A 12,476-nucleotide genomic window follows, 5' to 3' on the forward strand; every position below is an offset into this window, starting at 1 on the left:
TCTAAGAGGTCGTAGGTTTAATTCCTATACTAGTTATTTCTTTTTTATCCGGTTTTGATATTTTTTAATTATCTACTAACAGTTCTATAGGTTTTCTTTTAGTTCCTAGGTATTTTCTAAATATAGGTATCCTTTCTATTTAATAAGGTATTTCTAACCTTACTAATCTAGGATTTCCTCGACTTTAAACTTATTTTCTTCCTTAGGTTAGAAGCAAAATGTTTCTTAATACGGTGTTTCGGCGTCTATAGGTTCTAGTATAGAGATATAGAATACTAGGTAGATTTTCGCGTCGTCCGGTAGTTTAAGTCGGTAATTAACTAGTCCTTTAGGCTTATTAATCAAAAATGGCCCGACTTTAACGTAGTCTAGTTTCTTAGTCGATCTCCGGGTTTTTAGATTCTTTATTAAGAGGTAGACCTTATCCCCCTTTTTTAGCTAAGGTACTATTTTTCGTTTAGCATTATATAGTCCCGTAATCTTTTCTTAAGACTCGGTAATTGCCCTTTATAATTCTTTATATACCTGCTTTAAGTCTTCTAAAGCGACTATCGCTTTATCCGCGTATAGATACTATAAATACTATTCCCCGAATAGCTACGGATATTTCCTAAAATTAGCGAAGAATAGTGTCTCTTTCGTAGTCTTAGATTGTTAGTTGTTTAGTATAAGTTGTACTATAGGCAATAGCGATGCCTAATTGTTTTATACGTAATTGACGTAGTACCGTAAGTATACCTCTAAGGCCTAATTCTTAACTTCCGTTTAGCCGTCTATCTATAGATAGTATACCGTTAATAGCTTATACTTAATTCTAAGTATCGCTGTAAGCGTCTTCTAGTAGTTTAATATAAAGAGCTTATCTCTATCCGTAATATAGGTCTTTAGAAATCCGTAGTATCGTATAAGTCTATCTAGTACGAGGTATCCGAGTTGCTCTACCGTACTTACTTCGTTAGTAGGAATAAAGTGTATATATTTCGTAAGCCTATCGACTATAATAAGTATTATATCGTAGCTATGTCCTATAACCGGATCCTTAGACTTCGGTAGTTTCGTAATAAAGTCTATTATAACTTCGTCCTATAGCTTATCTAGTAGCGTCCTAAATTGGATATATCTATATCTAGCGTATCTATTAGCCTTGTTAAGCTAATATTATAGGCATTTCTTAATATATTCTAGAACTCGTTATCGTATATATAGGAATCCGAAGCTTCGCTTAACTAGTTCTATTATTTTTAAAACTCTAGGGTGTCTATTTTCTAGTCCGTCGTAGTATTGTCGTATATATTCCGTAACTCGTTCCTTAGGTACTTAGTATTTCCTATATTCGATTAGAAATTGTTCTTCTATATCCTAAAGGACTCGTATAATATAGTTGAATTCTTTTGTATTAGTACTAAGGCTTCCGTCTTAGTTTGCTTTTAATATCTGCTACTATACTAGTTCGTAACCCTCTATATAGTCGCTACGGCGGCTTAGTGCGTCGGCTCGTCCGTTCTCGCGTCCTAAGGTATAGCGGATTTCGAACTTATACTGTCCTAGTAGCTCCGACTAGCGGGCCTATCTTTAGGTTAGTACTTTAGTCGTAGTAAAGTAAGTTAGATTCTTATAATTAGAAAGAATCGTAAGACTTAGTACTCCTTCCGCGTATACTCGCTAGTATTATAGTAATACAACTATTATAAGTAGCTCCTTATTATAGATATCGTAGTTCTGTTCCGCGGGTAATATCTTTCTCGAGTAATAGGCTACCGGGTATCGCTTCCCGTTATACTCCTATATAAGGCATACTCCTATAGCCCTATCCGACGCGTCTGTTTCTATCTAGACCGCCTTACTCCTATCGAATAATCGTAGCGTTAGCGTAGAAACGCATTGCTTCTTTAGCTGCCTAAACGCTTCGTCTTCCTTCGTACTCTAGTTCTATTTCTTATCTTTCTTTATAAGCTCCGTAAGGGGTACCGCTATCTTAGAGTAGCCCTCGATGAATTGTCTATTATAGTTAGCTAATCCTAGGAATAATTGCACGTCTTTAACGCATATAGGCGTTAGCTATTCCTATATTAACTTGGTTTTTTCTAGATCGATCCTAATTCCTATAGTACTAATAATAAATCCTAGGAATTTAACTTCCTTCTTATAGAATTCGCATTTCTTAGGTGCAGTCTTAAATCCTACTTAAGTAAATCGTTTAAAGACGTCCTGCACTATTCGTATATAGTCCGCGAGAGCTCCCTTAGTATAGACTAAGATATCGTCTATATATACGATAACGTATACGTCTAGAAGGTCTCGGAGGACTTCGTTTATAAGGTCTTAATATAACGCTAGGGCATTTGTAAGTCCTATAGGTATAACTAAGAATTCGTAAAGCCTATATCTTATTCGGAATGCTATTATCTATTCGTATCTAGCTACTATACGTATTGCGTAAAACGCATCGCGTAGGTCAATCTTCGTATACTAGTCTAATCTAGTTAATCGGTCTTATATTTCTTCGATGTTCGGTAGTAGGTACCGATTCTTAATTATAATATCGTTAAGTCGTCTAAAATCGACTACTAGCCGTCCTTCGTCTAATCCGGCTTTCGGAACGAACATTACTAGTAAGGCTACCGAGGATATCGACTTCCGTATCTAGCCTTTTTCTAATTTCTCTTTTAGCTACTTGTCTAGGGTTTTAAGCTCTTTCTTAGATATTGCGTATAAGGGTCCCTATAGAGGCTCTTTCCTAGGCTATAAGTGTATCTTATAATCCTATAGTTAGTATTTAGGTAAGGCTGCCTTGCCTCTCTCCTCTTTAAAGAGTCGCTTCTACTTACTATACTCTTTAGGAATATCTAGGTCCGAGATTCTAGTTTTATTCTTCGATAGCGTATAACTTCTATCCTTCCCGTAATTATTATTATAACCCTCCTAACCTAACGGTAGTATCGATCTAGGTTGAATACGGTTCTCCGTAATTCCTATCGACGTAAACGTCTTACGAGTCGCCCTACGTTTATTAATCTTATCTACCTACGAACGCTACCGCTATATAGGTTAAATACCGATTATATAGTCGTATTCCTTAAATATAAGTACTCCTTTTCTCTAGTCTACGACTAGGTTATACTTTCTTAACTAAGGTATACCTAATACAATATTATAACTAGCTATATTAGTAACATCTAAGACAATCTCCTCGTAGTACTATTAGATAGCTAGTAGTAACGGTATCGTTTCTCGTTCTATACTAGGTAGCGGTAACCTATCTACTACTATAAGTTTATACGCTCCTTCTCTTCTGCTTCGGGTTACGATCCCTCGGCTTTTAACGAATAATTCGGAGGTAAAGTTCCCGCTCGCTCCGGAATCTATTAATATACTCGTCGGGTACCCGTTAACGATAACTTTCGTACGGAAGACTACTATTAATGCTTAAGCGCTTTCGGTATTAAGGAACTCTCTTAGAACGCTCTAATCTAGAGAGTTAGTCCGTTTCCCGACTAATTAGTAGCCTAACGTTATTCTAACTAGTTACGGATCCGTAGTCCTACCGTTCGTGCTTCTTCGGTATATAATTTTTCCTCGAGGGTATCGTTATATATATCCCGTCCCTACGCTACTATAGCCTTTCGGTATTGCTAATTTAATCGCTAGACCGTCTAACGTATATCTTAAGTAATAATCGTCCTTTCGTCGGGTAGGACGTATCCGTAGGGCGTAATTATACTTCCTATCGGTACTCGCTCCGTAATAAAGTTATAGTACGTATAGTCTATAGGTATCCGGGGGTAATTCTAGAATTTTGCCCGTAAGCTTATCTAGAAATAATTAAATTGGATAGGATCGACCTTCCGTTGTCCGTTAACCTTTAGAAACATTTCCTCGTATTTGCGTACTAGATATAAGGCGATTATTCGCGCTACTATAGGTATATCTATTGTAAACGTAAGGATCGTATCGTCGTTAATCCCGAATTCGTCTTTACTTTCTTTATTCGTAGTTTCTTCCTCGGTATCTAGACTTCCTTCTAAATCTTCTTACTATTCCTCCTCTTACTAAGGGGACTCCGGTACTTCTAGGATAGCTCCTAACTCCTCTTCGGGAGGGAATAAAGCTTCCGGATCTCGGTTTTCTTTATCGTCGGTATCTAAGCAAGATTTATTAATCGTTTCTTCTTCTAACTAGGATTTCGTATCTTCTCGTACGAGTCGCCTAATTTAAGGGAAGAATCCTACTTCTACTTTAGTAGAATAATAAATTTAGCATTAGTCGTCGTAACAGAATCTCTAGTAAAGGGTTCTATATATAGGTTCTTATCGTCGTACTATTATACAGATTTGTCGTAGCTCTTTCTTTACGACCTCTACGTAGGTCCTCGGCGCGTTATTAATAGAGTATAGCTCTACTACTATTCGGTAGCCTTCTCTACCTAAGTCCTTTCGTTGTATTATATTAAACTGTTCGCGTCGTACTATATTCTTACCGCGGTAGTTCCGTACTATATAGCCTTCCTTGCTATACGTATAGTAAGTTAATCTTCCTACTTTCTTAGGCGAACTCTTGCCTTTTCTTCCTTTAATTGCTCGACCCTTCTAGGTAGCGTCTAGCTCTATTAGTTACGTACTATAGTAGTTGTTCCCCTTTAGTTTATCGTAGGTACTATAGTTTCGTCTATTATCGTATCTAGGAGTATAACTAGCTTTTCTAGAAGTCTTAGAATCGTAACGTCGTTCTAAAGCTCGTTCGTAGAGCTTATCGTCGAGATCGATCGTAATCTTAACTAATATTCCTATATTATCCATTTTTCTACCGTCGCGTATAAGCTCGTCTTTAACGTTATCCTTAAGACCTCGCCGATATATTATTATAAGAGCTTCGTCGTCCTAATCCGTAAGTTAGGCGTATTCCTAAAATTTAGCGGCGTAATCGGTATATAACCCCTTCTAAGTTAAATGTTAGATAACCTTAACTGCGGTAGCAACTTCGTTAGAAGATCTAAAGACCTTCTTTTTCGCACGCTTAAGATTTTCGTAGCTTGCGAAGATTCTATCCGAATTGTCGGTCCCGTTGCTATCTAGATAGGTCCTAAGAAATAGTTTAACCTAATACTAAGTCCTACCTCGTATAAACGTCGTTGCGAAGACTAGCTTTAAGTTATCTTAAACCTAGTTAAATATGAAATATATATCTATCTAGCTAACCTAGGTATCGAACTTGTCTCGGTCGCCGTAATAAAAGTCTAGCTTTCCGATCTTAAGAGAATCGTTTCCGGTATAGGTTCCGAGTATATTGCTAGTACTAGAGGTAGTACGTCGAGTACTACCTATCTCGCTAGAGGCGGGAGTTCCCCTTCCGACTTGTAATAAGGCACTTATCCTAAGGGCGTTTAAAGTGTTACGGTTACTCGCGATAGATCGTTAAGTGACTTCTTATTACGTGCAAGCCGAGGCTTCTTTAGAGAGGCTAATACAAGCGGGAGGCAGAGACAGAATAATTAGTACAAAGGTAATTCTAATTAGTAAGTAGGTAACATAAGTTGAACGCCTCGAGCTATAAGGGCATTCCGGCGTTCCTAAATACAAAGGAGATATCTTGTCTATAGTCGTAAGCGACGTAAGCGACGCTGTCGCTCTCGACCGCTCCTATCGCTCCTAGTAAGATAGAGCGACAGCTTAGCCTACTAGTCTTAGCGTCGCTCTAAGATTATGTAAGGACTCTAACTAATCAGATCCGTAACAAGACCTTCGTACTACTTAAGAAATAGCTTGGGAAGAATAAAGATCTTATAGCAGACTTCGAATGCTTTAAAGACTTCCTTATATAGGCTCTTAATTATATTAGAAAGATAGATATAATAGGGTTGTTCAAATATACCAGATATAATATACAAGGCTTTAAATCTAAAGCTAAAGCCGAGATTAAGTCGGAGGAAAGCTAGCTTACTAGCAATTTCTAGTCGCTTTAGATCTAACTAATATAACATTAATAATATACTCTAGTATTTGTAGGTTAGCAAGATAATATATATCCGAAGCTCCGCTACGAATTTTACATACACAACTAGCGTAGTATTAGCACAACAAAATTAATAAGGTACTAGCACGCACCACCAAGCTTTATATATCTCCTCCGCTTTTACCTCCGAGAGACTCCGAGAATACCCCCGGAAAGCACTCTCGAAGCAACGACGATAATAGAGACACACGTAACGGAGCGAATAGTAAGCTCTTAAATTCTCAATCTATATATAAACGCCTAACTAATCTAAACTAACGAGATCGGCCGTTGCTCCGTTATAAATATCGTTATTATATTAATCTCTCTAAGCTAGCTTTTCCTTCTAAAAGCGCTTTAAACAGTTACGCAACGCACCTAAGTTACCCTTATAGAAGCTAAGCTCCTTCTACTCTCGTATAGGAAGTTAATATAACTAATTATAGTTATAGCGTTTAGTTATAAAGTACGCTTCTATCTTTAAGAGCTATTCCTTATCCTTAGTATCCTTCTATTCGTACTATATCGCTGCCTATTAAAAGAACTGTCTTAGTAGACTTCTCGGTAGTATATTAAGTGCCTTAGTAATATACCTTAGAATAGGAGACTCTTGTTATATAGGCTAAGCTTCTTAGACCTAAGCTACAGTTACAACGCCTAGCTTCTAATTAACTAGATTAAATATAGTCTAGATTAGATTAGTATAGTCTATAGCTAGCGGCGGCGGTAGATAAACTGCTAGCGTAGAGCGTACCCTTACTAGAGTCTATAACTAGAAGGGCTCCTTTATAGCGGCAAGTAGACTGTTTAGTTTACGAGATTATATCTTCTCTTTATACTACTATATCTTAGCGAAGATACTATACGGCGGTTGCTTAAGAGTAGCTCCTTCTTGCTTTATAGTAAGTGCGTAAGACTATAGCTTTATTACCTCGCTATAGAACCAGTAATAATTGCGAGGGATGTCTAGAAGGCCTTTAGGTCTACAGCAGTAAGCGCTATAGTTCTCGTAGCTAGGGAGGGTACATATATAGTTAGTAAGTAGCTTAGTCGTATAATTGCCCTCCTTCCGCTCTTTAGCAATAAAGGCAATACTAGCGACATTCTGCTAATCGTTTAGCTTTAGTTTACTAAATTTAAGAATAGCTAAAGATCTAGCGTCCTTAGTAGTAGTCTTAAACTTAATATTAATCTTAATCTTGTCTCTAGTATCGTTTATTAACTCTACGGCGTAGTCGAGAGCCTTATTATAATCTCCCGCTATAGAAGAAATTAGTATACTCGTAACTCGAGCTAAGCGGATATAGCCGCTAGATAGGTGCGAGTAATAGTAAGAATATCGTTACCTTACCTTTCTTCTAACTCTACTTAAACTAGTTACTCTTCGGCACTTTAAACGCGGATACGATTAATATATAGTTACTAATATAGAGCTGCTTCTTCTACGCTTCTTCGTTAGCCTAATAGTACGCATCTTCGGCATACTAAGTACTAGCGCTAGTGCGGTTACAGTTCTCGAAAGCTAACTTATTATTGCTAGTAAGAAGGCGCTAGGTTTGCTTATATTCTAGGTCCTTACGAGGGTTATAAGATAGCGTAGATATATCTTCCTTATTTACCTACTAACTCTTTACTAGGCGCCGCGCCTAGATACCTCTTATAGGCGAGATATTAGCTAAACGCGTTAACTCGCCGACCTTAACTTCGCTAGTAATATTAACTTCTATAGTAGTCGCGGTATCGTTAACCTAATAATCCTTCTACGCCGCGGCCTTAAACGCCGGTATATTATTAAACTTCTACTACTACGCCGTCTTCTTCTACTTTCTACTAACTACCTTCTTTTTATCTTTTATAAGCGACTTCGCCTCGCGCCGCCGCTCGGCTTCCTTATACGCTAGTAGGTCCTTCGAAGTTACCGTACGCGATCGAGACGCGCGTACCTCCGCTATAGCGTAGTATTTAAGATATAGGCGCTATAGATTAGTCGCTATCGATATAGCGACGAGAATAGCGAGCTCTAGCGGTAGTAACGTATAATAAGATATCGTAAGAGGCTAGATTTAATAGCGGTAAGACCTTGTATAGGCATTATCGTACTTAAAGGTATAAAGAAGTCTAATCTCGAAGATCTACGAGGGTTACAAACCCGGGTTCTTGGCAGTCTCAACCTTCCGGCAAAGCACAGTAAGCACGTGACAGACTCGAGCACGGACGTTCCGAAACGCGCGTTCCTAACAGCAACACAACCTCATACTCTGAACATGTGGTCTTACAAGATCGTGAACACTATAGTTGCCACCATGTCTGTCGAGGAAAGGATACAGCGACTCCCACAAGAGCTCGCAGATATCGTCTTCGAGTTCTACGTCGTCACCGTCCCAGCTGAGCAGACCGTCGACATCACTACTGCATATCGGCCTCCCAAGCAACTCCAAACTAACCGCGCAAGCAGACGCGTTGCAGCGGAGCGCTATTACTCGACCAACACCTTTGTTATCGATGGCTTCGACGAGACTTCCGATGTTCCTAGGTAGTGGATAGATATTCCCACCGATCGCAGCTGGAACAATGCCTCCGCCACTATCAGATGGCTAAGGAGTCTTCCTGTCGACCACAGCTTCATGATCGAGACACTCTCTTACCCGGACCCATTCGAGTACATGGAAGGATTCGCCCTCGAGTCTAACCTTCGATGGAGGTACGACCTGCTTATGCAAGGTCTCAAGGATTCAAGCAGCATAGCATTGCGAGATGACTGCTTGAGAATGGGATATTATATCGGGGAAGTGAATGGGAAGGCGGTGACGCTCAATGGAAAGCGTGGAGAGCTTGCTGAAAAGCTTGCTAAATTGCTGATCGCAAGCTCTCCTCGAGACGCATTGAAGGCTTTGGTAAATGGCAGGAGAAATTGGATTGAGTTGTGAAGAGAAATGGAGCTTTTTTAAGCCGGCGAGAGGGCCTAAGGCGTTCGTGGAGGAAGGTGCGAAAGAGACTTGGGTGTGGTGTTACTAGGAACGGATTGGATTCATGTATCACGGCGATACCTTGACACTGAAGGAGACCCAGCTTCTAGCGATTCTAGACTCGAAACTAGCTTTGATGCGTTGGGAAATTGAGGGCAGATTTTCGGAATTTCTGAGCGCGAAGGTAGACTCCAAGATGGGCCATGAGACGATGCTGCGGATGGATTGGAAGAAGCTGCATGAAATTTACTATGACCTTTGAGAGTTGAGGATGTGGTGAAAGAGAGTGGTGATATGGAGCTAGGCAATGGATTGAGAAATAGAGGAACACGCGACGGTAGGGAGACGAAGACTGGACCCCTGTGCGCAAATAAGCAAAGCAATTCAAACGACTCCATTCTCCATTGAACCGCGCCAAAACCGAGCGAATGTATTGCAAGCCCAGCAAGATCCTCCCAAAACCAACCGGCAAATACGCCGACTTAGAACTACCACTGCCGCCATCTACTCCCACCCAACCCAGCACTCAGCAGAAAGCTTCTTCTGGTGACACTTGCCCCATTTAGCGCCTTTGCTAGCAGCGGACAAAAGAAAGTAAGCGCATTTGTCGCCGATGCAGTCCTTGGGGCTCTCCCAATGTCCGTTGCCCTTGAGGTAGAAGCGGTGATTGCCACATTCGTAACCGCCGCCTTCCCATCGTGCTGCGCGAAAAGTCTAGTGAGCGAGTAGGGATCGATCAATCGGGCGAAGTGCTTACGGCTATCGTGCAGCTCGTCAACGCATTGTACTAGTTTCGCGGCATCTGCTTCTGCGGTCAAGGGACCGTTGGATGTCTCGAGGCCGGCGACGAAGGAGGCCAGAATGGCAGTAATGAGGGTGGTGCTGAAATGCATGGCTGTTGGAGTGTTTGATCGACTGTGGTGAGTTTTGTGGTTGCTGAGTGGCTGTGACGGCGTCGTTGGACGATGTTGGTAAGAATGGGATATTGCTGATAGAATCTATGCTCTTATATGTTCGCGCTGGCTCTCCTCGTCCATAATTCGAAGTAGCGCCGAGCAGGATTTCTGCTACTCAAGTCCAGCTCCTCCTCCTTCCTGCAAGGTTTCGACTCAGCTGGCACTCATCGTGTGGAGGTGCGCTGTTATGGCGACGTCCTCTGCATAAAGATGGACTCGATCTGGTCCGGGTCACGTTGAACGTTGATGTCACGATACGAGGAATTGGATGGTTGCTCTGCCTCTCTAGGCGGTTTCGCGATTCCTTGCACGACCGACCTGTAGCTTTGCTGGTAGCAATGTCGAACACAGCCTCCGCAACGGTCATACAGCTATGAGGCTGAACCACTGGCATGTGGAGTTCGGTAGTATAGCTGAAAAGCTTTTGTAACATATCAGAGCACGGTGAGGCTGATCCGACACTGCCAGGATATCAGCCTTGCTGTTCCATGATCGGCCTTTCTCATGAAGTACCGAAGTCGCCTTTGCCATATCGGACTATGGCAGCATTTTCGTGTGCAATGCACTCTCGATATTAGTATAGCAATGCGTCGCGATTTGAGATATCTAGTCAGGAGCTGAGGACCAGCATCTGTCGGTGGTCTCGTTATATAGTGTGCTTTCTACAATCAAGTCGTTGCCAGACTACACTCTTCGTATACGCCGTGAAGTGCGAGTGGTCTTGGTGTCCTGAGAGATAAGGCTTTGTTGAGTGTATGTCGAACGCACTTGCGCTCAGCGTGGCATGTTGCTCTATCGTTGATTGACTACAACGAGCTTTAGCTAGAGATTGTTGACTTCCAACTGTTCTTGACTTGACACATCGACGCGGCAGATCGCGACGCTGGTGAAGACCTAGAAGAGGCATTGTCAGCGTACGAGAGAGCTTAGGAACTCGATTGTCTAACTAAGGATCGTGGTGGAGTTTAAGGCCGTAATAGCGTCAAGCGGGCGAAGTAGGGTATATCAAGTGTTTCAGGAGGAAAGTGTCTGAAGTTGTGTAACAATCTCTGCAACGTGAGTTGTGATATTCAATACGTCGCGCTATACGCTTGGACACCCCAAACCTCTTATTCTAGGTCGGTTATGGCTTGAAACCATACGATCTCGGTATGCGACGAATCCTTAGCGTACGGGCATCTCTATAATACAGGTCCCGAGTCGTTCTCTTCTTAGCAAAACCTAGAATGGAAACGAAGGTTGCTATCGTTCAGCATCTGTTCTACCTCGAGGAGAATCAGATGGAACGCCTGAATCCGCATAGCGCGACTTATTGAATACAGCAATACTCCGTCAGTCGCATATGTTTGAGCAACCCAGATTGTCCTGACCACCACCGATTGATGGTCGGCAATATGCCACTCCATTATGCGTGTGACAGTGTCCAATGAAAGGTCCCTCTTCGTGGTCCTGAGAACAGTTCAATTAGTAGGGGCTCGCAGAGTGACGGAATACAGCTCTATTTAAAGACGAGGTCCTTACATTCCCCGAACAGCAATCGCAAACTTTCGTACATTCCGAGGGATATTCTCCGAGTGTAAGCCCGACGAGGCAGAGTAGTATAGCAAAAATTCTAGACAGCATTGTAGCTAGACGTTGGCAGTAGCAGGCGTTTCAGGCACCAGGCGTTTCAGGTAGTAGGCGTTTTAGGCAGTAGCTAGTAGCCGGCGTACTAATATTGAATAAAGGGAATTAGAAACGCTAGAGAAGGCGAGGGCTAATATTGAATATATATATACCTTCGAAGACGGCTTATCTAAGCAAAGCGAAGTAAGCAGGCATAAGCCGGAGTATTCGAGGAGCTTGCGACGAGGGTACGAAGGTGTAATCTATTTACGAGCTAGGTAGAAGAATAGTCGGAACTTGTATACTTAATGCTATCACGTGGAAAAGAATTTACCGGGGTTTAGTCTTAAGATACGCTTAGTTCCTGCTAGGCCTCTGGTTGGGAAGGGGAAGAAGGATCCAATGGCCTGAATGCCTGTAAGACAAGCAATGCCTGATCAGAACGGCAGGCAGGAGGAACGGCAGACAGGCACTGGATTCTGACTCGGCTACCCTCCAAGGCAGCAGTAGTGCCGCAGCACCTGCCTGAGTGCGACCTGCCGATGGATACCTTGCCTTAGATAGAGTTCCGGCAGAGAGATGGAACGCAGAATTGCAACGTACAAGGGGGCCTCGTTCGACAACAGCTGGCCTATCGATGCCTTGTCGGCTGTCGACTTCAGCAGCATTATGTCCGCTTCAGCTGTCCTCATCGAGCGGGTCAAGAACAAGCTCATCAACCGCAACCGGGACAACCAGCACTCTCTTGTCTAGAGAAAGCCCTCTCGGGACTGACAACTCGACATCAGTGGCATATTCATTCAACGATTCTCCATCAGCGGTAGTCGCCAGTAGTTCCAGATCGATATCGTCTTCCTTGGACATGATTATGGCGACCTCGTCGATGGGCAGTATGGCGAACGTTTGACGGCCTTGCCGTTGGATTCCTGTTGTGAATCGTGCTAAGGATGCAACTAATCAT

General features: G+C 42.1%; 3 protein-coding genes across 3 annotated transcripts; 1 reads left to right on the forward strand and 2 right to left on the reverse strand.

The window, feature by feature from the left end:
• Positions 1 to 218: 218 nt before the first annotated feature.
• MYCFIDRAFT_178642 (uncharacterized protein) lies at positions 219 to 8,915 on the forward strand (the record flags this gene model as incomplete). The annotated part of the gene is made up of 4 exons (XM_007932679.1): positions 219 to 233; positions 8,172 to 8,270; positions 8,304 to 8,524; positions 8,552 to 8,915. The coding sequence occupies 4 exons, from the start codon at positions 219 to 221 to the stop codon at positions 8,913 to 8,915; spliced, it is 699 nt and encodes a 232-aa protein (XP_007930870.1).
• Positions 8,916 to 8,950: 35 nt separating this feature from the next.
• MYCFIDRAFT_178643 (uncharacterized protein) lies at positions 8,951 to 10,817 on the reverse strand (the record flags this gene model as incomplete). The annotated part of the gene is made up of 16 exons (XM_007932680.1): positions 8,951 to 8,999; positions 9,028 to 9,042; positions 9,083 to 9,254; positions 9,286 to 9,306; positions 9,345 to 9,406; positions 9,450 to 9,497; positions 9,541 to 9,602; positions 9,629 to 9,836; positions 9,871 to 10,024; positions 10,064 to 10,297; positions 10,342 to 10,447; positions 10,477 to 10,572; positions 10,601 to 10,652; positions 10,679 to 10,702; positions 10,748 to 10,763; positions 10,793 to 10,817. 16 exons carry the CDS (start codon positions 10,815 to 10,817, stop codon positions 8,951 to 8,953), a joined length of 1,344 nt encoding a protein of 447 aa, XP_007930871.1.
• Positions 10,818 to 10,924: 107 nt separating this feature from the next.
• On the reverse strand, positions 10,925 to 12,476 carry MYCFIDRAFT_178644 (uncharacterized protein; the record flags this gene model as incomplete). Its single annotated transcript, XM_007932681.1, has 10 exons — positions 10,925 to 10,939; positions 10,967 to 10,993; positions 11,048 to 11,073; positions 11,145 to 11,275; positions 11,312 to 11,359; positions 11,834 to 11,930; positions 11,960 to 12,008; positions 12,037 to 12,259; positions 12,291 to 12,441; positions 12,470 to 12,476. The coding sequence occupies 10 exons, from the start codon at positions 12,474 to 12,476 to the stop codon at positions 10,925 to 10,927; spliced, it is 774 nt and encodes a 257-aa protein (XP_007930872.1).

This window comes from Pseudocercospora fijiensis (genome assembly GCF_000340215.1).
Source record: "Pseudocercospora fijiensis CIRAD86 unplaced genomic scaffold MYCFIscaffold_9, whole genome shotgun sequence".
Lineage (NCBI taxonomy): Eukaryota > Fungi > Ascomycota > Dothideomycetes > Mycosphaerellales > Mycosphaerellaceae > Pseudocercospora > Pseudocercospora fijiensis.